Raw genomic sequence first — 26,338 nt, forward strand, 5'->3', positions numbered from 1 at the left:
AACAGTGCAAGAGGGTCCCCTTTTCTCCCCACCCTCTCCAGCATTTGTTGTTTGTAGATTTTCTGATGATGCCCATTCTAACTGGTGTGAGGTGATACCTCACTGTAGTTTTGATTTGCATTTCTCTAATAATGAGTGAGGTTGAGCAGCTTTTCATGTGCTTCTTGGCCATATGTATGTCTTCTTTGGAGAAACGTCTATTAAGGTCTTCTGCCCATTTTTGGATTGGGTTGCTTGTTTTTTTAATACTGACTTGCATGAGCTGTTTATATATTTTGGAGATTAATCCTTTGTCCATTGATTTGTTTACAAATATTTTCTCCCATTCTGAAAGTTCTCTCTTCGTCTTGTTTATGGTTTCCTTTTCTGTGCAAAAGCTTTTAAGTTTCATAAGGTCCCATTTGTTTATTTTTGTTTTTATTTCCATTACTCTAGGAGGTGGATCAAAAAAGATCTTGCTGTGATTTATGTCAAAGAGTGTTCTTCCTATGTTTCCCTCTAAGAGTTTGATAGTGTTCAGTCTTACATGTAGGTCTCGAATCCATTTTGAGTTTATTTTTGTGTATGGTGTTAGGGAGTGTTCTAATTTCATTCTTTTACATGTAGCTGTCCAGTTTTCCCAGCACCACTTATTGAAGAGACCGTCTTTTCTCCATTGTATATCCTTGCCTCCTTTGTCATAGATTAGTTGACCATAGGTGCGTGGGTTTATCTCTGGGCTTTGTATCTTGTTCCATTGATCTATGTTTCTGTTTTTGTGCCAGTCCCATATTGTCTTGATTACTGTAGCTTTATACTATAGTCTGAAGTCATGGAGTCTGATTCCTCAAGCTCCATTTTTTGCCCTCAAGACTGCTTTGGCTATTCGGGGTCTTTTGTGTCTCCATACAAATTTTAACATATTTTGTTCTAGTTCTGTAAAAAATGCCATTGGTAATTTGATAGGGATTGCATTGAATCTGTAGATTGCTTTGGGTAATATACTCATTTTCACAATATTGATTCTTCCAATCCAAGAACATGGTATATCTCTCCATCTGTTGGTATCATCTTTAATTTCTTTCATCAATGTCTTATAGTTTTCTGCATACAGGTCTTTTGTCTCCCTAGGTAGGTTTATTCCTAGGTATTTTATTGTTTTTGTTGCAATGGTAAATGGGAGTGTTTCCTTAATTTCTCTTTCAGATTTTTCATCATTAGTGTATAGGAATGTAAGAGATTTCTGTGCATTAATTTAGTATCCTGCAACTTTACCAAATTCATTGATTAGCTCTAGTAGTTTTCTGGTGGCATTTTTAGGATTCTCTATGTATAGTATCATGTCATCTGCAGACAGTGACAGTTTTACTTCTTCTTATCCAATATGTATTCCTTTTATTTCTTTTTCTTCTCTCATTGCCATGGCTAGGACTTCCAAAACTATGTTCAATAATAGTGGCGAGAGAGGACATCCTTGTCTTGTTCCTGATCTCAGAGGAAATGCTTTCAGTTTTTCACCATTGAGAATGATGTTTGCTGTGGGTTTGTCATATATGGCCTTTATTATGTTGAGGTAGGTTCCCTCTATGCCCACTTTCTGGAGAGTTTTTATCATAAATGGGTGTTGAATTTTGTCAAAAGCTTTTTCTGCATCTATTGAGATGATCATATGGTTTGTCTTCTTCAATTTGTTAATATGGTGTATCACATTGATTGCTTTGCATATATTGAAGAATCCTTGCATCCCTGGGATAAATCCCACTTGGTCATGGTGTATGATCCTTTTAATGTGTTGTTGGATTCTGTTTGCTAGTATTTTGTTGAGGAGTTTTGCATCCATATTCATCAGTGATATTGGTCTGTAATTTTCTTTTTTTGTATTATCTTTGTCTGGTTTTGGTATCAGGGTGATGGTGGCCTCATAGAATGAGTTTGGGAGTGTTCCTTCCTCTGCAATTTTTTGGAAGAGTTTGAGAAGGATGGGTGTTAGCTCTTCTCTAAATGTTTGATAGAATTCATCTGTGAAGCCATCTGGTCCTGGACTTTTGTTTGTTGGAAGATTTTTAATCACAGTTTCAATTTCATTACTTGTCATTGTTCTGTTCATATTTTCTATTTCTTCCTGGTTCAGTCTTGGAAGGTTATACCTTTCTAAGAATTTGTCCATTTCTTCCAGGTTGTCCATTTTATTGGCATAGAGTTGCTTGTAGTAGTCTCTCAGGATGCTTTGTATTTCTGCAGTGTCTGTTGGAACTTCTCCTTTTTCATTTCTAATTTTATTGATTTGATTCCTGTCCCTCTTTTTCTTGATGAGCCTGGCTAATGGTTTATCAATTTTGTTTATCTTTTCAAAGAACCAGTTTTTAGTTTATTGATCTTTGTTATTGTTTTCTTTGTTTCTATTTCATTTATTTCTGCTCAGATCTTTATGATTTCTTTCCTTCTGCTGACTTTGGGTTTTGTTTGTTCTTCTTTCTCTAGTTCCTTTAGGTGTAAGGTTAGATTGTTTATTTAAGATTTTTCTTGTTTCTTGAGGTAGGATTATGTAGCTATAAACTTACCTCTTAGAACTGCTTTTGCTGCATCCCATAGGTTTTGGATCGTCGTGTTTTCATTGTCATTTGTCTCTAGGTATTTTCTTATTTCCTCTTTGATTTCTTCAGTGATCTCTTGGTTATTTAGTAATGTATTGTTTAGCCTCCATGTGTTAGTGTTTTTTACGTTTTTTTCCTTGTAATTGATTCCTAGCATTGTGGTCAGAAAAGATGTTTGATATGATTTCAATTTTCTTAAATTTACTGAAGCTTGGTTTGTGACCCAAGATGTGATCTATCCTGGAGAATGTTCCATGTGCACTTGAGAAGAAAGTGTAATCTGCTGTTTTTGGATGGAATGTCTTATAAATATCAATTAAATCTATCTGGTCTATTGTGTCATTTAAAGCTTCTGTTTCCTTATTTATTTTCATTTTGGATGATCTATCCATTGGTGTAAGTGAGGTGTTAAAGTCCCCCACTATTATTGTGTTACTGTCGATTTCCTCTTTTATAGCTGTTAGCAGTTGCCTTATGTATTGAGGTGCTCCTATGTTGGGTGTATATATATTTATAATTGTTATACGTTCTTCTTGGATTGATCCCTTGATCATTATGTAGTGTCCTTCCTTGTCTCTTGTAACATTCTTTATTTTAAAGTCTATTTTATCTGATATGAGTATTGCTACTCCAGCTTTCTTCTGATTTCCATTTGCATGGAATATCTTTTTCCATCCCCTCACTTTCAGTCTGATTGTGTCCCTAGGTCTGAAGTGGGTCTTTTGTAGACAGCATATATATGCATCTTGTTTTTGCAGCCATTCAGCTAGCCTGTGTCTTTTGGTTGGAGCATTTAATCCATTCACATTTAAGGTAATTATCAATATGTATGTTCATATTATCATTTTCTTACTTGTTTTGGGTTTGTTTTTGTAGATCCTTTTCTTCGCTTGTGTTTCCCACTTAGAGAAGTTCCTTTAGCATTTGTTGTTGAGCTGGTTTGGTGGTGCTGAATTCTCTTAGCTTTTGCTTGTCTGTAAACCTTTTGATTTCTCCATCGAATCTGAATGAGATCCTTTTGGGGTAGAGTAATCTTGGTTGTAGGTTCTTCCCTTTCATCACTTTAAGTATATCATGCCACTCCCTTCTGGCTTGTAGAGTTTCTGCTGAGAAATCAGCTGTTAACTTTATGGGAGTTCCCTTGCTGCTTTCAATAATTTTCCTTTGTCTTTAATTTTTACCAATTTGATTACTATGTGTCTCAGAGTGTTTCTCCTTGGGTTTATCCTGTATGGGACTTGCTGCACTTCCTGGACTTGGGTGGCTATTTCCTTTCCCATGTTAGGGAAGTTTTCAACTATAATGTCTTCAAATATCTTCTCTGGTCCTTTCTCTCTCTCTTTTCCTTCTGGGACGCCTACAATGCAAATGTTGTTGCATTTAATGTTGTCCCAGAGGTCTCTTAGGCTGTCTTCAATTCTTTTCATTCTTTTTTCTTTATTCTATTCCACAGCAGTGAATTCCACCATTCTGTCTTCCAGGTCACTTATCCGTTCTTCTGCCTCAGTTATTCTGCTATTGATTCCTTCTAGTGTAGTTTTCATTTCAGTTATTGTATTGTTCATCTCTGTTTGTTTGTTCTTTAATTCTTCTGGTCTTTGTTAAACATTTCTTGAATCTTCTCGATCTTTGCCTCCATTGTTTTTCCCGAGGTCCTGGATCATCTTCACTATCATTATTCTGAATTCTTTTTCTGGAAGGTTGCCTATCTCCACTTCATTTAGTTGTTTTTCTGGGGTTTTATCTTGTTCCTTTATCTGGTACATAGCCCTCTGCCTTTTCATCTTGTCTATCTTTCTGTGAATGTGGTTTTTGTTCCATAGGCTGCAGGATTGTAGTTCTTCTTGCTTCTGGTGGATGAGGCTATTAAGAGGCTTATGCAAGTTTCCTGATGGGAGGGACTGGTGGTGGGTAGAGCTGACTGTTGCTCTGGTGGGCAGAGCTCAGTAAAACTTTAATCTGCTTGACTGCTGATGGGTGGGGCTGGGTTCCCTCCCTGTTGGTTGTTTGGCCTGAGGCAACCGAACACTGGAGCCCACCTGGGCTCTTTGGTGGGGCTAATGGCAGCCTCTGGGAGGGCTCACACCAAGGAGTACTTCCCAGGACTTCTGCTGCCAGTGTCTTTGTCCCCACGGTGAGCCACAGCCACCCCCCACCTCTGCAGGAGACCCTCCAACACTAGCAGGTAGGTCTGGTTCAGTCTCCCCTGCGGTCACTGCTCCTTCCCCTGGGCCCTGATGCACACACTACTTTGTGTGTGCCCTCCAAGAGTGGAGTCTATGTTTCCCCCAGTTCTGTCGAAGTCCTGCAATCAAATCCCAGTAGCCTTCAAAGTCTGATTCTCTAGGAATTCCTCCTCTTGTTGCTGGACCCCCAGGTTGGGAATCCTGATGTGGGGCTCAGAACCTTCACTCCAGTGGGTGGACTTCTGTGGTATAAGTGTTCTCCAGTCTGTGAGTCACCCACCCAGCAGTTATGGGATTTGATTTTACTGTGATTGTGCCCCTCCTACCCACTCATTGTGGCTTCTCCTTTGTCTTTGGATGTGGGATATCTTTTTTGGTGAGTTCCAATGTCTTCCTGTCGATGATTGTCCAGCAGCTAGTTGTGATTCTGGTGTTCTCACAAGAGGGAGTGATAGCATGTCCTTCTACTCCGCCATCTTGGTTCCAATCTCCCTTTGTAACTTCTTAATGGTGCCTTATCTAATCCATGTGCTGTGTCCTGGGCTGGACTGTAATACCACGCATCCTGTATGTGATCCATGCAAAAATGAAATGGAAGCAAATGCTATACATTACAGGTTTCATCTTCTAATTACATAACCATTTTTTTTAACATTTCCCCTATTACCAATTTTTTTCACAAAATCATAATTTATATGTGTATATATATATATATATATATATATACTTATATATAATGTATAAATATATAATTTTTCTTTTTCTAGGAGGAGGAAGTGGTTGGTATGGCTACCAGCTATGTGAAGTAATATTTTGTTTTTTATTTTTATCATAACGTTTTAAAATAAAGTATGTTACATAACTTGATTGATTTAAACACTTTAACTTTACACCATGATTATATAATCATCTATATTAGTTTATGATATCCTTAAAATCTGAACGTATAATTTTTATGTAAAGTCAGAAGAAATCACTTTCTCAATCTGCATTACCTTTGTCCTTTTATCAAGATGTAAATGAATGTAGACAGAATGTATGCAGACCAGATCAGCACTGCAAGAACACCCGCGGTGGCTATAAATGCATTGATCTTTGTCCAAACGGAATGACCAAGGCAGAAAACGGAACCTGCATTGGTGAGTGTCTGGCTATCTCAGTGACTGAGATTCATGTACCATCAACAAGCCAAATAAGGCATCCATTCTTAAAACTAATGATTAGAATAAATTTAATCTAACAAGGAAATATCTTTTTCTATAGGTTTTTACTCCCAACTTCTAGTATTGTTGAGCTCTTGGGTCCCAGGGTCATGGCTGTACCAGGAAATGAAAGCTCACCAGGGAGACATAGCCCATTTTGAGCTCCCATCAGTTACACAATTGGTTTATATAGTTTATCCACATACATTAATATTATGTCATATAATTTCTAATATGAAATTTAGCATATATACTAAGAATTTCATTGGAAGGGTTAAGAAAAAATTATGTTTGTAGAGATTTATTAAAAGTTCAAAATATAATTATTTTAAAACTAAATATTCTTTAAATGTCAAATCAATAACCAGGCAATAAAGTAAATTATATTTCTCCCTAAGTTTGTTCTTTGTGTGCCTATTCTGTACCAGTCTGCCATAGTTAGCAGAACTATGAGCTGCACAATGTACAAAACTGAAACTGATAGCATTCCTGCTCTCATGTACTTACAATCAACTGGGATAGATTGGCCAACTCCACTCCCCTCACCAAAAGAAAAAAAAAAAAACAACTATTATGCAAGTTGGGATGAAATATCATAAAAGAGGTACAAATAAAATTGTACCAGAGTACTCGAACGAATGATCATATCTAATAGGAGTGACTATCAGCAGTGTCATAGAAGTGATCACATTTAAATATAGTCTTTAATGGAATGTTAATAGATGGAGGTGGTAGAAAAAGGAAAGATAAATAGCCCTGTATGAGGGGGAAAGAGCTGGATTTAGAGAAAACATGTTAAAATTCATCCTCCCTTCTTGACAGCTATCTGACCTTGAACAAGTCTTAAGATGACACAGAAATTTGAGTTTAAGTTTCTCATTTTAAAAAATGGGACATTTTAAGAATTTCATACTGAAGTATTTATTAATAAAGTTACAATCTGTCTTGGATTTGTTTCAAAATAATATAAGAGTGAGGGGAGGGTGTAGATATAAATGAGGGAGTATTGACCACTTGTTGATACTAGTTGAGGTAAATGGAAATTTAGTATACTTAAAGAAAAAAGTAAGGGGAGTGGACTATCAGATTTCAAAGACTCCTCAGCAATATGGATATAGGTAAATATTTTTCTTAATTCTTAAGAATAGTAGCCAACTCACAGCATCATATGCAGTTATGTGTAACTAAGTATTTTTAAGAATATTGATTCTGTAATTATGTATAAGATTAATTAGAAATGAGAGAAGCTGAAATATCAGATGTTTAAGAAGCTACAGCAAAAATATAGCTAAATGAGGAAATGGAAAATGGGGATATATGGGTTTGTTTGAAGGAAGTAGAATTACCCAATCTTGGAAACAGAATAAGTTTAAAGATAACTCTGAGGTTCACAGCCATGTTGACTGGGGATAAAAGAATACTGTTTTTATAAATCAGGGAGTAGTGATAAGATACTGGAGACATGCTGAGTTTGAAGTACTAGTAAAACTTGGCGATGGAGATGAGCAGCCAGCAGCTAGAAATTTGGGACTGTGGATAAGTAGCAATGTGGAAATGTTGCTGTTAAGTCCACATCAGCAAGCTCGCTAGAGTCACTAATATAAATAGGATGGCCAAAAAAGGAGGGATATAGTGAAGGGGGGAAAGCTGAGAAGAAAACTCTTCCCATAGTAGGGAGCAAGAAGAGAAAAAGGGGCCCGTTAACAAGTGGCAGAGCTGGGACTTGAACCCAGGTTTTCTGACTCCAGGTCTCAACCACGTGGTGAGAAATGCAACGTTCTAAGCAATTAAAATGTTCATTTTAAATATAGTGACTTGCTGCATGGCACAGGGAGATCAGCTCAGTCCTTTGTGACCCCCTGGAGGGGTGAGATAGGGAGGGTGGGAGGAAGATGCAAGAGGGAGGGGATATGGGGATATATGTATATGTATAGCTGATTCACTTTGTTATAAAGCAGAAACTAACACAACATTGTAAAGCAATTATACTCCAATAAAAAGATGTTAAAAATAAATAAATAAATAAATATAATGACTTTAGGTTTTGAAATAGGAAATGTTATTGCTTTTTATTGCCCTCCATGTCTCTAGATATTGATGAGTGTAGAGATGGGACCCATCAGTGCAGATATAACCAGATATGTGAGAATATGAGAGGCAGCTATCGTTGTGTATGTCCAAGAGGTTACCGGTCTCAAGGAATTGGAAGACCCTGTATGGGTAAGTTAACAGGAACTCTTATTGAGTAATAAAGGCTGGGTAACTATTTTACCAGCTTGGTTAGGACCACTCTATCCTCAAATACTTTTTGCTACAATTAGATTTGTAAGTTGGCTTAAGTAGTCCATTACATAAGTTGAATTACTTCTTAGAGACTTCATATTGAACTCAATTTACACTGACTTTCAAGTGATAATAATAACTACTTACGGAGTGCTTACTATGCACTATACGTATCAAAGTGAGGCTGTGGTATAATTACCACGACAACTTAATTATGAAGATTAGCTCATTGATTATCTCTCTATGCATGTGATGTAAATGTTTGCATAGATACATTTTATTTGAATATGAAGTATATCTGTATGTACTATGAAGGTTTAGTTGTGAAGGATTAAAATGTGAACACACAATTTAAGTGAATTGATAATTATTACTTTATCTACCATATGTTTTGTGCATACTATATGCCATTCCCTGTGCTAAGAATCTCATTTAATTCTCCCAATTGCCTATTTGTTTCCATCTTAGTTATAGTTGAATGTAAAGTAAGGCAGGTAACGATGGTAGAAAATGTCTATAAGAAGGTAACCATATGCTTTTTTTAAATTAATACATTTACAATCAAGAAACTGACCTATAAAATTATATTTCACCTTAGAATATTTACATTTACATGCAGAAAAAAAATTGTGTGAGCTTTTAAATACTGGCCTTTGGTTTGCATGCTATTATATCAATACTTTTAAAATTGGATGCCTTGGTTGTCTATTTAATTCTTTATAGCAAATTCTTCCATAAAGACTTAGTTCTGTCTTTATGTAGTCCCTAGCATAGTACTTTGCGCATAGAAAATGTTTAATGTAGTATCATTATTATGAATGCTCTTAAAATAAATACTTTTTAATAGCAGGAATATATATCATTTTAGTCTTCTATTTAGATATTGTAATTTGTATATAATTTAACATTTTGATCAGTCATTACAGTGACCTAGCAGAATGAAATGTGTTTATTTGTTCACTAATTTGACTTGAAGCTGAATGTCAGAAATTGGGCTGGGGGATAAGTCAGTGAAGAAGGTAGGGCCATTGCCTTAAAGAGATTTAAAATGTTAATTTTAACTTTTGCCTACTAAAATAATTTTTAAAGCACAATTTACTACTTTTATTCTACTTATTCATATTGTTTTCTTTCATGCCACTGTGGTAATGAATTAAAGAATTTGGTTTTGATCTCTGGTCTTTATTCACTTTTTCAATTTACAAGAAGAGTTAGGAGTACATACTCTGTTGACGTAGGAATAGAAAGAAAAATAACTTTAATTTTTGAACTTTGAGTTTATCTTAGGAAGAATGATTCTGTATCTTCATTTCCTTCTTTTTAATTTTTTTAAGAAAATGTGCTTGACCTGATTATTCATTAATAATTATTGATGCAAAAGAAACAAAGGAAAATAAAACTATTTGTAGCTGTACATTGTACATTCTTGCATCTGAAACTTGTAATTATATAAAAGATTAGAAGCAGTAGTGATCAATATTGTAATTAAATACAAACTAGAGATCTGACTGCATTCTTCACCAACAAAATTAAGATCTATATGTTAGCTTTGAACTCTAGTTTTTCTGGATTCAAGACCACATTTTCCATTATGACCCTATATGATTCTACTGTACATGTGAAACAATCTTCAGGGAGAGTCATAGAATCTATATATTCATAGCTGAATGAAGAAAGCTTTTTCAAAAGTTCACAACAGCTGAGAAATTACTGTATTCCCTGCTTTGGAGGGTAACATAATGTCTTCAGTTTGTTTCACAGACTGATTCTTTATTCCTGTGTTTTCTGTGTGTATATGTGTGTATGTTTTTTTTTCTCTTTTTTATGTATCATGGCACACGAGCAGACATTAATGAATGTGAACAAGTGCCTAAGCCTTGTGCATATCAGTGCTCCAACACCCCCGGCAGCTTCAAGTGTATCTGTCCACCAGGACAACATTTATTAGGGGACGGGAAATCTTGCGCTGGATTGGAGAGGCTGCCAAATTATGGCACTCAGTACAATAGCTATAACCTTGCACGGTTCTCCCCCGTGAGAAACAACTATCAACCTCAACAGCATTACAGACAGTACTCACATCTCTACAGCTCCTACTCAGAGTATAGGAACAGCAGAACGTCTCTCTCCAAGACTAGAAGGACTATTAGAAAAACTTGCCCTGCAGGCTCTGAGGCGAGCCATGACACATGTGTAGGTAAATGTCAGCCATATTCCATTTCCTTTCTGTGGGCTCACTTCATGGACCAGAGTCTAAGCATATATACAGCACCTGTGAGAGTTTGGGTGTAGTGAACTACAGCTGATCTCAAATCTGGGATGACTCAAGTTTCAAGACATTTACTCTGGCACCTAAAACTATTACCAGTTTTATCAAATGATGTATTTACATGTGTACATTCTGATAATGTATTGTTTTGTATTGTCAGTTTCTCTTTTTTGATCACTCCTGAAAGTGTTACTAAATTTAATGCTATATAGAAATAAAATTCAGTGGCATCCAGAATATGCATCTTGCCACCATAATATAATACTATCAGATTATGGCTTTATGTGATGGGTGCCAAAGCAGTGGGTTAAAAGTGAAACTCTCAGCTACTGTGTCGACTGCTTGTTCTGTCTGCAACCAGCACTGCCCTGACTGTTGTTACACACTCCCCATGGAACCTCTCAGTTCAATTATTTTGTATATATGTAAGTCACTGAAAAGATAATGTAAGCCAGGACAAAACTAATTTGTTTCCATTGTTCTAACATATGTGCTTTCAGTATCTTTACCTAAACTCAAGTCTGTAATTTAACTTGTTTGCAAAAGTGAAGTGTAATTTGCAACTCAAAAATTGAGACCTTGTCTTCAGTTAAGTTGCAAACAATTCCATCTGTCATTCATTTAATTCAATTTGCTGTGAGTATCCACAGTTTGCATGTCACTGAGCTATGCACCAAGGGGAATTAGCAAACACAAATTAGCCCCACAGTTTGTCAGAAGAAATGAGAAAGCAAAGAAGAAAGGGAGGAGGGAGGCAAGAGGGGAGGGAAGAAAGAAATTCTGTTTAAATTTGAAGACCCCTATGCTAACCTCATGTTCTTGAATTTTTCTTAAGCATTCCACACGTTGCTTATTCTCTCCCAGATATGCTCTCTGTTAAACATTTTTTAGATATTTAAAAGAAATATTTTCTGACTTCAGTTTTTGTCATTTCTTTTTCTACCCTTCTCCAAGCCCTGTTCCTGCATCGTTATCTTCTTAGACATGCTTCCTTAGTCACTCTTAGGCGGACTCAGCTTCTCACATTATCTCCACTCAGCTGGGCCTTCAGACCCTCTGGATCCTTACTCTTTAACCTTTATTCTCTAGGCCCAGGTGTTCCCAGAACTTTTCTGTCTGGCTGTCTTGAAGTACCTAAAGCGTAATATGATGCACATGGAATCTCCTCCCTGTGATCAGCTTCCTAGAACTGTGGACAGTGCTAGTTTCTTTTACTCCTTGAACTTGAAACATTCATGGGTTCATTAACAACTCTGAACATTTTGCCCCATATGGTCAAACACTACTTAATTACTAAACCTGTGGACTCCACTGTCCTTGGGAGTATGTCAAACATTGCTCTCAGCCTGCTCCAAACCATTCTTACTGGTTTTTTTCCACTGGCAATTTTGGTAATTTTTCATGCCCACAATTTTTACCTCTTTGTTAGTGAAACTTTTCACTATTTTATTGACAGAATTAACATCTGACATTTTGTCTTTCAGTGTTTCTTCTGAATAGTCATTCCCACTGAAGGGTTTTCATATCCTATTACAATTCCATTCTCTGCCTTCATCTTAGACAACTCTTCTACCTTTACTCTCCTGCTCCAAAAATCCTTGTTTATGCTCTGATAAATGAGTGAAACGGTATTTCCCACACCATCTAGTCAATTTCTTCTAGATCATCTGAAGGTCCAAGTCATTTGAAGAAAGAGTCCCTGATTAATAACCAGTTCTCCATTTCTTTATCACAATCTGTGCCCTGTAGTTTCATCACAGTAGTCTTATGAATGTTTTCTGTGTCTTTGTGTTTATATTACACTAATGTTTATATGAATTACCTTCCCGAAACCATCTACTATGTGAGGCAGCTACTATTTCAGAGTAAGAACCAATCTTGGAGGCTCTAAAGTAAATTTCTATAACTAGTCTAGGACTGGATATTTAAGTTTTATTTGGGGGTAATAAATAGGCTTAGACATTTAGAAATATTTCTTAAAATATGGTGAGTATTTTCTGGCATTGGTACTAATAAGGAAATTTACACTAAGATTGCAGACAGCTTTGGAATTATGTAACAAGCAACCTGCAGTAAACACCAAATGCCTTTAATTAACCATCTAGGATAGACAGCTTACAAAATATTCAGATTAACACCATGGAATTTTGTTAGACTTGGGCTAAGATTTAGCTTTTTAGGGAATTGATTCCAAAGCTTAATAGAGAGAATGAACGTTGCATTGCTTCTCTGAACACCAAAATCACACTTGGGGCCACTTTAAAATTCATACTCTGGAAAGTGTGATGTCGACTACTTGGAGTTCAACGTCATTTACATTTCTGTTGTTATCTTAGGTTAAAGCCGATTATAAAGGGAAAAAGTAAAAATATATCAAAAGTTCTGCAATGAGTGCTTTGGTTAACCAAACTGGGGCAAAAACAGTGACAAATATTTGATGAGCATTTGTCATTAACAGATTTTGAGTCATTGCAATTATCATCTGAGCATATGCGCAATGAACAGGTCCTTTTGCTGAGTCATCTCCAGGGTTTCACTTTGTCTTCCCTTTACTTCCAGCCCTCAGCACTCCTGCTCCCATTTCATACCACGTTCTCTTCCTTCTAACACTGGTTGGCACATTTTGATATTAGGCAAAGCACAACTGAGACAAGAAATCTGAGGTTTCTCAAATCCTATCTCTCATTCTGAAAGCAAATATCAATTAATTTTTTACTATCTATTCCCACTCTTTTTATTGCTGTTTTCTTGACTTTGTTTAGTAATAGCGGGTAGCTTAGCTCTTTATAATTTATACAATGTTTTTCATATATTACGTGTTTGAACCTTCCAACAAGCCTGTGAAGTAGGGAGATTGTATCAGTGGCTCCTGTTGGCAGAAGAATCAACTGAGATCCTGAGAAGTTAGGTGACTGGCCCAAAGTAACATAGCAACTATATGTATATCTAGTTGTCATTAGTACTTTACAATTGTATGAAGTTGGATGAATATTCCTATCACAAAGATAAAACCGCCTCCACTTAATGATATCTGCATATGGGAAAGCTACAGGCATGGCTGTTGGAGAGAGAGGGGCCGCTAAACTTTAAATAAAACAGAAACGAGTATTTCTTTTCCCAATTAATCTCAATAGAAACTTTATCTTTTAGGTAAATTCTACTGTGTTCTGTCAAGAGTTTAGTACCTTGGTGGTTTAGGATCCTGTACAGGTCTGTTTCATCTGTCATTCCAATCTTAATTACTTAACTAATATTGCAATTGGCCAGTTTGGGGCTTCAGCTCATATATGCTTATACACAGAAGAGATGTTCATATTTTATAATACAGGACAGTTTATACTGTACTCCATTAAAAACATACTGATATGAAACAGCTTTGAACATTTTTAAGCACAAGTATAAAATCAAGTTTTCTGTTATATGTCAACAACTTGTTTATACTTGATTCTGTCACAGTTTCTGCCTTTGTTTTGCATGGTTACACACACTGCTTTTTTTCTGCACAGATATTGATGAATGTGAAAATAGAGACACCTGCCAGCATGAGTGTAAAAATACCTTTGGGAGCTATCAGTGTATCTGCCCACCTGGCTATCAACTCATGCTCAATGGAAAGACATGTCAAGGTGAGAAAATGTTGGGACATTTATTGCTACAACTTAACCTAAAACCAGTACAGGATAGTGTGAGAAATGTCTTTTTTTTGAATAATTTTTCTTCTAGTTGCTTCCTCTCCTCTCACATTCCCATGGGTCCGACTTATCTATAATCCTTGCTTTTGCAAGCAGGAGAAAGCAATTAAGCAAAGGAAGAGTTGAGAAACACTTTTGGTATGGTCTTACTAGAAGGAGCAAGAATGCCTAAGCCACCTCATATCACACATATATATATATATATTTAAAACTAAATGGAAGTAGACCTCTTCAAACATGTTTTCACAGTTCAGCTAAGAAGAAAGGAGAAATGAGAAGAGTTCTCAGTAAACGTACCTCAGTATTAGGCATTATTTTATACTTTGTCTTAGTGATCAGTGGGTAATTGATTAATCCACTCATTCTTTGAGTCAAATGATGAGTAACAATCATGTGACAGAGTTGCAGGATACAGGAGGTTAAAACAGATGAATAATTTACACTCTCTTCCCTTTATGATCTTAGAGTCTAGTGGAGACAGACATGCAAATAAGTGCATAATCAACATACAAGGTTGTAGGTGTTATAACTGTTTTAGATAATGTGTAGTGATGGTAGAAAGAAAATCAATTTCAATAGCAAAATTGTTACACAAAAATGTGAAAGGAGCATTGTATATTGATGAGGTGTAGTATGTTGTAATATGTCCTTGATCAAAAGAATATGAACTTGTATAAATCATTAAAATCTTCTAAGAAACCACCTCAATTCCATGGACAAAATCTGAGAATATTATATAGGTTTTAATAAGCCTCTAAATTTTATTAGTTTCTGTCATGTATAAAAGACTTCCCTTCACAAAAGACTTGCTAGGATGCAGCTCATGGAAATGTGTTCCAGAAGCCAAGACCAGGATGCACAATGTCTTCACCTGAGTTACCATGAGCTTCCACACGCTTACTCAACTCATTCACCCATCACACTCCCTGAGAGCCCCCACTGATCATGTGGGCTGGAGAAGGAAAATGAACTCAATAATAACCTTTACTCCCAGCCATCACTCAAACATTTATGAAGAACTTACCCTGTGAGGAACATCTTACTAAGTTTTGAAATACTGGAAGAACATATTTACATTATAGTTTTATGCTTTTCCAAAACAACTATTACCTCATTTTAATCAGCAGTATAGTTTTGTCAAGAACAATAATTTGTACCCATTCTACAGATGATAAAACTAATTCTCAGAGTGATTATGTGAGTCTCAATGTCCTAGAACCATCAAGAGCAAGGGTAGGACTTGATCACAGATCTCACAATGTCAGGAATGGTCCTTTGTCTCTCCTGTGATGCTGTGAACACCAGGGTCATTGTATTGTGGGAGCAGACAGAGGTTAGAGCACTTACGTTGTCCATATTTTATAACTTCTTCAGCTCTTCAATCCAAAAATCCTTCTGAAGAGGTGGCAGTGCACAACACTAACATTACACTCCCTACAGGTGCACCAGGCACCAAGGAAGGAAGGGGGTAGATACTGAAGCATTTGGAATAACCAGCCAGACTGCAAACTCCTTAGCCAGATTTTTTTAATAAATTTATTTACTTTATTTATTTTTGGCTGCAATGGGTCTTCGTTGCTGCACACGGGCTTTCTCTAGTTGCGGCAAGTGGGGGCTACTCTTCGTTGTGGTGCACAGGCTTCTCATTGCAGTGGCTTCTCTTGTTACAGAGCACGGGCTCTTGGCACGTGGGCTTCAGTAGTTGTAGCATGTGGGCTCAGTAGTTGTGGCTTGCAGGCTCTAGAACACAGGCTCAGTAGTTGTGGCACACGGGCTTATATGCTCCACGGCATGTGGGATCTTCCTGGACTGGGACTCAAACCCGTGTCCCCTGCATTGGCAGGTGGATTCCTAACCACTGCGCCACCAGGGAAGCCCCTTTAGCCAGATTTTTAAGGGTTATATTATGTCATATTCTCATTAGAGGATTTTTTCCTCTCTAAATTATTCCAGTTTGTTTTTTTTTAGTTGCCCTTGTCACTCATTCAGTTCAAAACATTTTTCAGCTTTCACTTGTACTCCAGAGAGTGGAAAATAATGTGCACAAATCAGAAACAGGTGTCATTTAAAATGTTTGCAATTTAAATGAGTTACATATTTTTGTGGTTTTAAAAAAAGACACGAGGGACTTCCCTGGTGGCACAGTGGTTAAGAATCTGCCTGCCAATGCAGGGGATATGGGTTCGATCCCTGGTCCAGGAGGATCCCGCATGCTGTGGAGCAACTAAGCCCGTGTGCCACAACTACTGAGCCTGCGCTCTAGAGCCCGAGAGCCACAGCTGCTGAGCCCACGTGCCACAACTACTGAAGCCCGCGCACCTAGAGCCCGTGCTCTGTGACAAGAGAAGCCACCTCAATGAGAAGCCTGCGCACCTCAACAAAGAGTAGCCCCCACTTGACACAACTAGAGAAAGCCTGCGTGGAGAAACGAAGACCCAATGCAGCCAAAAATTAATTAATTAATTAATTAATTAATTATTTTAAAAGTTGTCTAAGAAAAGACATGAGAGACAACAATTATGACCTTTAAAGACGTCTTTACTCTAAAGAATAACTTGGAGTCTTTATAGCTTTAGAAAGTGTTTGAGGCATTTATGAGGAACAAAATGCTACTTTTCATTCACAGATAAATTTTTGAAGCTTTATACATTAGTGATAGAAATGTCAGTAATAAAAGGGATATTAAAGTGAATTTGACATTGAATGAGGACAAAGACTAGTCTAAAGTGGAAGTCACCAGACTGCAAAATGAAAAACAAAAAACATGCCAATCATAATTTGCCCGAGAAGCAGAGAGGACAAACTAAAAAATCCATATGCTAATTTTAAGCACCATTAATCTAATTCTAAAACTGTAAGAACACTACATGTTGGCATTGCATTCGAAATGAGTGTTCTAATCTATCCAAGTTTTTAAGAAGCAATTCATAATGTTTGTCAAGAATCTGAATTACTCTACACCCTCTATAAGACAAATGTTTCAAGTATGCTTATCCTAAATTACTTTTTTAATGTATCCAGAGCACTTGGTTAAATGCATTCATATGTTCTAAAGCTATTATTGTGAAAGTTTTCCAGCTCATCTTGGTATTCTTTTCTTGTAGCAATAATATTTATGTTATGAAATCCCTATACTTTAATTTTTATCATAATAATTTTCTCATAATATTTTATAAAAACCAGACATCACCACACTGTCAGTTAACAGAAGACAGTCTTATTTCTCCATCTTTTCTAGCTTCTTTTTTTAAGACCAATGAGTAAAGTGAATGAACAGAGTGACTAGAGTGAATGCCTACAGGATACTTACTCCTGAGGAGGTAGCAGTAGACAGAAGACAAAGGAGAGCTACTACCTTCCCCAAAGCTCAAATACTTTATGAAAGCTCTTCTATAGGAAGTGTACATTATTATGGAGCTAGAGACAAACACTTTGTATATTAGATTCTCATATCTCTGATAGATTTATTTGCAGCCAATGAAAATCTGTGATAAGGTAGCTGTTCTTATTATGCCTGGATGTGTGTCCAGATTCTGACCTCCAATCACCATTTTCATGGACCCTAGCAGCCCACTGGCCTCCATGTTTCTGCATGAGTTCACTCTAAAAATTAAAGCTAAAATGAAATTTGGAGTATGGATGGGAAGGGAATTTTTTTTTATGGAGAGAAAAGAAGATAAGATTAATTGAATTTCTTTCACAGTTTCCTAAAGGGCTTTTTACTTCATTCTGAGACAATCTCATTTTGTCAAGGAGATGGAGCACTTCTGGCAGATAAAATCATAATTAGAAATTGGTTTGCAGAGACAAAAGGCAAGATTTAAGTGAAATAAAACATGTTTCACTCTGTTCCATTCCTGGAGGAAAACTAGTCCTAATATAAAATGAGTAATAGAAAGCACATTATGTCATTATCAGCACATCTAAGTAACTAAAAAGTCAAGTAAGTGATTTACTCCATATCATTCTAGCTTAATATCTTTTGACGTTGTGCAGACTATTGTTAAGTTTAAAGTAACTAATTACATTGTATGTCATTTCCTTAAGAAATGGAATATATTTAGAACCAAATCTAAAAATGCTCATTTTTGACACAGAAATGCAAATGGCAAATAATTTAAAAATTTAACATTTATTCTCCACGATTTATATACTGTCTCTTGGAATATCTTCTCGCCTTTTTTTTTATAGTAATATTCCAAGTTATTTACAAGTTCATGAAAGAACTTCACGAATTTAACCCAAGATCAATATAAATACTATCATGCAGATACCAAGTCACTACTATGAAATGACATAATAGTTACACATACCCATTGCTTGTGGCACCAATTCCATGACTGAAGTACATTTGACCGTTAGAACCTCTCTCTCCAAAAAGCTGATTTGGGTCCAATTATACATCAGAATCTATGTTTATTCAAATACTAAAGAAGAAAATGTTACAAGTGGCTCTGTGCAGCCCATTGACTTAAACTTTCTCTAAAATTAGTCTTCATATTTTTTGTTTACCTACTCCAAAAAGAAATTTGAAAACCTTATACTTCACTCATACTTGTAAAAATCAACCTCCAAAGTTTCTTACCATGTTTAAATAGTTACAGAGAATGTGAGTTCTGGCATTGTTATTTGGTGTTTACGTGCTTTCAATGTATTTTCATCAAAACTTTGGAACTGCACACTTAACTCAGTTACTGGAGGATGACCACCATATAATTTAAAAGTGTGTACTCATTGTAAAGCCAACCAGACTGTCAGAAAAATGTCTAAAGTCATTTTTCTGTTCAACTAAAAGTGTTAGTAGGTGTTCCTATGACAGCCAACTCACTTCTGAAATCTAATTTAAAATGGAGAGCTAAGACCATTGGTTTGTAGCCATGATGAAATAAGGCCTGCCACTATCACCATATGCCACCAATTCTCTTATGCTTCCTATGTGCCTGGAAGCATTGTATACCCTGTATCATAAAGAGATTTGCAATTAGTGGAAACATTTTCCTGTAAAGCAGAAGAAGGATGTAAGAGGGAAGAGTTTGGGAAAGGAGAACTCCAGGCCATAGGAAATTCTCAAGCAGATTGATTTTAGGAAGGAGAACTTACTTAGGGAAAATCAAAATCTGAATGGAGAGCAGGACAAGATGGTGGAGTAGATGGATCTTGAGCTCACATCCTCTCACAAGCACAACAAAATCACAACTAACTGCTCAACAACCATTGATTTAAAAAAAGACTGGAACCTACCAAAAAAGATAGTCTACATCCAAAGACATTAAGAACCCCAATGAGACGGTACAAGGGGCTCACTCGCAATATAATCAAACCCCATGACCCCCAGGTGGGCAACCCACAAACTGGAGAACAGTTATATCACAGAAGTTCTCCCACAGGAGTGAGTTCTGAACCCCATGTCAGGCTCCCAGCCTGGGGGTCTGGCATTGGGAGAAGGAGCCCCCAGAGCACTTGATGTTGAAGGCCAGCGGGGCTTGAGTCCAGGAGCTCCACAGGAGTAGGGGAAACAGAGACCCACTCTTGTAGGGTGCATACAAGGTCTTGTGTACACCATGACCCAGAGCAAAAGCAGTGACTTCATTAGGAGCCTGGGCCAGACCTACCTGCTGGTCCTGGAGGATTTCCTGGGGAGGTGGGGGAGCAGCTGTGGCTCACTATGGGGACAAGGACACCAGTGGCAGAGGTACCGGGGGTTATTTATTAGCATGAGCTCCCCTAGAGGCTGCCATCTTGGTACCATGATCTGGCCCCACCCAACAGCCTGTAGGCCCCAGTACTGGACTCCTCAGGCCAAACAAGCAACAGGGCAGGAACACAGCCCCACACATCAGCAGACAGGCTGCATAAGGACTTCCTGAGCCCACAGCCACCTCTAGACATGTCCTTTGACATGGCCCTACCCACCAGAGGGTCAAGACCCAGCTCCACCCACCAGAAGCAAGAAAACTACAGTCTGGCATCCTGCAGAACTGAGTCCACAAACACAGATAAGAACCTACCCCAGGACTAGCTGGTCTCTGGCCCTTGGTGACAAGAAGGGAATGTACTTCTGGGACACACAGGACAACCCCTACAGGGAGCCACTTCTCCAAGGTCAAGAAACATAACTAACCTTCCACATACATAAAAATACAAATAGAAATCTAGACAAAATGAGGGGGAGAGGAGTATGTTCCAGACCAAGGAACAAGATAAAACCCCAGAAGAACAACTAAGTGACGTGGAAATAGACAATGTACCTGAGAAAGAGTTCAGAGTAATGATCATAAAGATGATCCAAGAACTCAGGAAAACAATGGATGCACAGAGCAAAAAGTTACAAGAAGTTTTTAACTAAGAGTTAGAAAATATAAAGAACAGCCAAACAGACTTGAATACAATAACTGAAGTGAAAAACACACTAGAAGGAATCAGTAGCAGAATAAGTGAGGCAGAGAATGGATAAGTGAGCTGCAAGACAGAGTGGTGGAAATCACTGCCACATAACAGAATAAAGAAAGAAATGAAAACAAATGAGGATAGTTTAAGAGACCTCTGGGACAACATCAAACGTACCAACATTCACATTGTAGAGGTCCCAGAAGGAGGAGAGAGGGGGAAAGGGCCTGAGGAGATATAAAGAGATAATAGCCAAAAATTTCCTAACATGGGAAAGGAAACAGAAACCCATGTCCAGGAAGTGGAGAGAGTACCATATAGGATCAACCAAAGGAGGAACATGCCAAGGCACATAGTAATCAAACTGACAAAGAGAAAATATTAAAAGCTACAAGGGAAAAGCAACAAGTAACCTCATGGGGGTTCCCTTGTATGTTATCAGCTGATTTTTCAGCAGAAAATCTGGCCAGAAGAGAGTGGTACAATATAAATAAGGTGATGAAAGGGAAAAACCCACAACCTAAGATTCTCTACCCAGCAAGGCTCTCATTCAGATTTTGATGGAGAAATCAAAAGCTTTACAAACAAGCAAGAGCCAAAAGAATTCAGTACCACCAAACCAGCTTTACAACAAATGCTTAGGGAACGTCTCTAGGTGGAAAAGAAAAGGCCACAACTAGAAACAAGAAGATTACAAAATGGGAAAGCTCACTGGTAAAGGCACACCTACAGTAAAGGTGGGAAATCATCCATATTCAAATATGATATCTAACCCAGTAATCGTGAGAGGAAAGTAAAAATGCAGGATACTTGAAGTGCACTTGAAATTAAGAGACCAACAACTTAAAACAATCATGTATATATATATAGACAGCTATATGAAAACCTAATGGCAAATGCAAACCAAAAATCTGTAATAGATATACACACACAAACAAACAAAAAAATGGAATCCAAACACAACTTTGAAGATAGTCATCAAATCACAAGAGAAGAGAACAAAAGAGAAAGGGAAGAAAAAACACCTATGAAAACAAATCCAAAAGAATTAACAAAATGGCAGTCAGAACATACATATAAATAATTACCTTAAATGTAAATGGATTAAATGCTCTAACCAAAAGACATGTTTACAAACGGATGAATTGATAGAAAAACAAGACTGGTATATATAGAGTCTACAAGAGACCACTTCAGATATAGGGACACATACAGACTGAAAGTGAGGGAATGGAAAAAGGTATTCCATGCAAATGGAAATCAAAAGAAAGCTGCAGTAGCAATACTCATATCAGACAAAAGAGACTTTAAAATAAAGACTGCTACAAGAGACAAAGAAGAACACCACGTAATGATCAAGGGATCAATCTAAGAAGAAGAGATAACAATTGTAACTGTATTGGGTTGGCCAAAAAGTTCTTTCAGGTTTTTCCTTAAGATGTTACAGAAAAACCCGAACGAACTTTTTGGCCAACCCAATATATGCACCCAACATAGGAGCACCATAATATGTGAGGCAATTATTAATGGACATAAAAGGAGAAATTGACAGTAGCATAGTAATAGCGGGGGACTTTAACACCCCATTTACATCAATGGACAGATCATCCAGACAGAAAATCAGTAAGGAAACACAGCGCTAAAGTGACACATTAGACCAGATGGACTTAACTGATGTTTATAGAGCATTCCATCCAAAAGCAGCAGAATACACATTCAAGTTCACATGGAACATACTCCAGGACTGATCACATTCTGGGCCACAAAGCAAGCCTCAGTAAATTTAAGAAAATAGAAATCATAATCAAGCATCTTTTCTGACCACAATGCTATGAGATTAGGAATCAACTACAAGAAAAAAACTGCAAAAAACACAAACACATGGAGGCTAAACAGTATGCTACTAAACAAATGGATCACTGAAGAAATCAAAGAGGAAATCAGAAAATACCTAGAGACAAATGAAAACAAAAACATGATGATCCAAAACCTATGGGACACAGAAAAAGCAGTTCTAAGAGAGAAGTTTATAGCTGTACAAGCTTACCTCAGGAAATAAGAAAAGTCTCAAGCAACCTAACCTTACACCTAAGCAATTACAGAAAGAAGAACAAACAAAACCCAAAATTAGTAGAAGTAAAGAAATCATAAAGATCAGAGTAGAAAGAAATGAAATAGAGATGAAGAAAACAGTAGAAAATATCACTAAAACTAAAATCTGGTTCTTAAAAAAAAATGAACCTATGTATATGTATAACTGAATTTCTGTGCTATACACCTGAAACTAACATAACATTGTAAATCACTTATACTCCATAAAATTTTTTAAATAAAATAAAAATAAGTCAAAGTATTAAAGTGAAAATAAAAAATAAAAGCCGGTTCTTTGAAAAGATAAACAAAATTGATAAACCTTTAGACTCATCAAGAAAAAAACTGACATGGCCCAAATCAATAAAATCAGAAACGAAAAAGGAGGTGTTACAACTGAAACCACAGAAATACAAAGGACCATACTAAAAGCAACTATATGCCAATAACATGGACAGCCTAGAAAAAAATGGACAAATTCTTAGGAAGGTACAATCTCCCAAGACTGAATCAAGAAGAAGTAGGAAATATGAACAGAATAATCACCAAGTACTGAAATTGAAACTGCTTAAAAAATTTCAGACAAACAAAAGTCCAGGACCAGATGGCTTCACAGGCAAGTTCTATCAAACATTTAGAAAAGAGTTAACACCTATCCTTCTGAAGCTGTTCCAAAAAATTGCAGAGGAAGGAACACTTCCAAACTCATTCTATGAGGCCACCATCACTCTGATACCAAAACCAGACAAAGATACCACAAAAAAAGAAAAAACACAGGCCAATACCACTGATGAACATAGGTGCAAAACTCCTCAAAATACTAGCAAACTAAATCCAACAATACATTAAAAGTATCATACACCATGATCAAGTGGGATTTACCCCAGGGATGCAAGGATTTTTCAATATCCACAAATCAATCAGTGTGATATACCACAGTAACAAATTGAAGAATAAAAACCATATGATCATCTCAATAGATGCAGAAAAAGCTTTTGATAAAATTCAACATCCATTTATGATAAAAAAAAAAAAAACCTCTCCAGACAGTTGTCATAGAGGGAACCTACCTCAACATCATAAAGGCCATATATGACAAACCCACAACTAAAATTATATTCAATGGTGAAAAGCTAAAAGCATTTCCTCTAAGATCAGGAACAAGACAAGGATATCCACACTCCACTTTTATTCAACATTATTTTGGAAGTCCTAGCCATGTCATTCAGAGAAGAAAAAGAAATAAAAGGAAGCCAGATTGACAAAGAAGAAGTAAAACTGTTACTATTTGCAGACGACATGATACTATACATAGACAATCCTAAAGATGCAACAAAAAAACTACTAGACCTTAATAAATTCAGTAAAGTTGCTGGATACAAAATTAATACACTGAAATCTTTTGCATTTCTATACACTAACAATGAAAGATCAGAAAGAGAAATTAAGGAAACAACCCCATTTACCATTGCATCAAAAAGAATAAAATACCTAGGAATAAGCCTACCTAAGGGAAAAAAAAAAAAAACTTACCTAAGGAGACAAAAGACCTATACTCTGAAAATTATAAGATGCTGATGAAAGAAATCAAAGATAACAAACAGATGGAAAGATATACCATGTTCTTGGATTGGAACAATCAATACTGTCAACATGACTATACTACCTGAGGCAAACTGCAGATTTAATGCAGTCCCTATCAAATTACCAATGGCATTTTTCACAGAACCAGAAAAAATAATTCTAAAATTTGTATGGAAACACAGAAGACCGCAAATAGCCAAAGCAATCTTGAGACAGAAAAACAGCTGGAGGAATCAGACTCCCCTACTTCAGACTATACTACGAAGCTACAGTAATCAAAACAGTATGGTACTGGCACAAAAACAAACATAGATCAATTGAAAAGGATAGAAAGCCAAGAAAAAAACCCACACACCTATGGTTAAGTAATCTACAACAAAGGAGTCAAGACTATACAATAGACGAAAGACAGCCTGTTCAATAAGTGATGCTGGGAAAACTGGACAGCTACGTGTAAGAGAATGAAATTAGAACATTCTCTAACACCATGCACAAAAATAAACTCAGAATGGGTTAAAGACCTAAATATAAAGCCAGATACTATAAGACTCCTAAAGGAAAACATAGGCAGGATACTCTTTGACATACATCATAGCAATATCTTTTTGAATCTGTCTCCTGAGTAATGGAAATAAAAATAAAATAAAATAAATAAAATAAAGTAGAAACAAATGGGACCTCATTAAACTTAAAAGCTTTTAGAAACAGTCAGCTCTACCCACCACCAGCGTCTCCCATCAAGCTTCTTAGATAGCTTCAACCACCAGAGGACAGAGAGCAGAAGTCAGAAAAACTACAGTCCTGCAGCCTGTGGAACAAAAACCACATTCACAGAAAGATAGACAAGAGGAAAAGGCAGAGGGCTATATACCAGATGAAGGAACAAGATAAAACCCCAGAAAAACAACTAAATGAAGTGGAGATAGGCAACCTTCCAGAAAAAGAATTCAGAATAATGATAGTGAAGATGATCCAGGACCTTGGAATAAGAATGGAGGCAAAGATCGAAAAGATGCAAGAAATGTTTCACAAAGACCTAGAAGAATTAAAGAACAAACAAACAGAGATGAACAATACAATAACTGAATTGAAAACTACACTAGAAGGAATCAATAGCAGAATAACTGAGGCAGAAGAACGGATAGGTGACCTGGAAGACAGAATGGTGGAATTCACTGCTGCGGAACAGACTAAAGAGAAAAGAATGAAAAGAACTGAAGACAGCCTAAGAGACCTCTGGGACAACATTAAACACAACAACATTTGCATTATAGGGGTCCCAGAAGGAGAAGAGAGAGAGAAAGGACCAGAGAAAATATTTGAAGAGATTATAGTCGAAAATTTCCCTAACATGGGAAAGGAAATAGCCACCCAAGTCCAGGAAGCACAGAGAGTCCCATAGAGCATAAACCCAAGGAGAAACACTCCGAGACACATAGTAATCAAATTGGCAAAAGTTAAAGACAAAGAAAAATTAGTGAAAGCAGCAAGGGAAAAACGACAAGTAACATACAAGGGAACTCCCATAAAGTTAACAGCTGATTTCTCAGCAGAAACACTACAAGCCAGAAGGGAGTGGCATGATATACTTAAAGTGATGAAAGGGAAGAACCTACAACCAAGATTACTCTACCTGGTAAGGATCTCATTTAGATTTGATGGAGAAATCAAAAACTTTACAGAGAAACAAAAGCTAAGAGAATTCAGCACCACCAAACCAGCTCTAGAACAAATGCTAAAGGAACTTCTCTAAGTGGGAAACACAAGAGAAGAAAAGGACCTACAAAAACAAACCCAAAACAATTAAGAAAATGGTCATAGGAACATACATATCGATAATTACCTTAAACGTGAATGGATTAAATACTCCAACCAAAAGATACAGGCTTGCTGAATGGATACAGAAACAAGAGCCATATATATGCTGTCTACAAGAGACCCACTTCAGACCTAGGGACACATACAGACTGAGTGTGAGGGGATGGAAAAAGATAGTCCATGCAAATGGAAATCAAAAGAAAGCTGGAGTAGCAATTCTCACATCAGATAAAATAGACTTTAAAATGAATGT

The 26,338-nt window shown here is 36.8% G+C and overlaps 1 protein-coding gene across 1 annotated transcript in view; it reads left to right on the forward strand.

Moving 5' to 3' along the window:
• The window catches only part of HMCN1 (hemicentin 1), a 518,244-nt gene that overhangs the window by 483,184 nt on the left and 8,722 nt on the right, over positions 1–26,338 (forward strand). Inside the window, exons 102-105 of the mRNA XM_059937996.1 lie at positions 5,773–5,898; positions 8,053–8,181; positions 10,091–10,441; positions 14,020–14,139. Of these exons, the coding sequence (XP_059793979.1) occupies positions 5,773–5,898; positions 8,053–8,181; positions 10,091–10,441; positions 14,020–14,139 (726 nt within the window). The remainder of the gene's footprint in view (positions 1–5,772; positions 5,899–8,052; positions 8,182–10,090; positions 10,442–14,019; positions 14,140–26,338) is intronic.

The sequence above is a fragment of the Balaenoptera ricei genome, chromosome 1 (assembly GCF_028023285.1).
Source record: "Balaenoptera ricei isolate mBalRic1 chromosome 1, mBalRic1.hap2, whole genome shotgun sequence".
Classification (NCBI taxonomy): domain Eukaryota; kingdom Metazoa; phylum Chordata; class Mammalia; order Artiodactyla; family Balaenopteridae; genus Balaenoptera; species Balaenoptera ricei.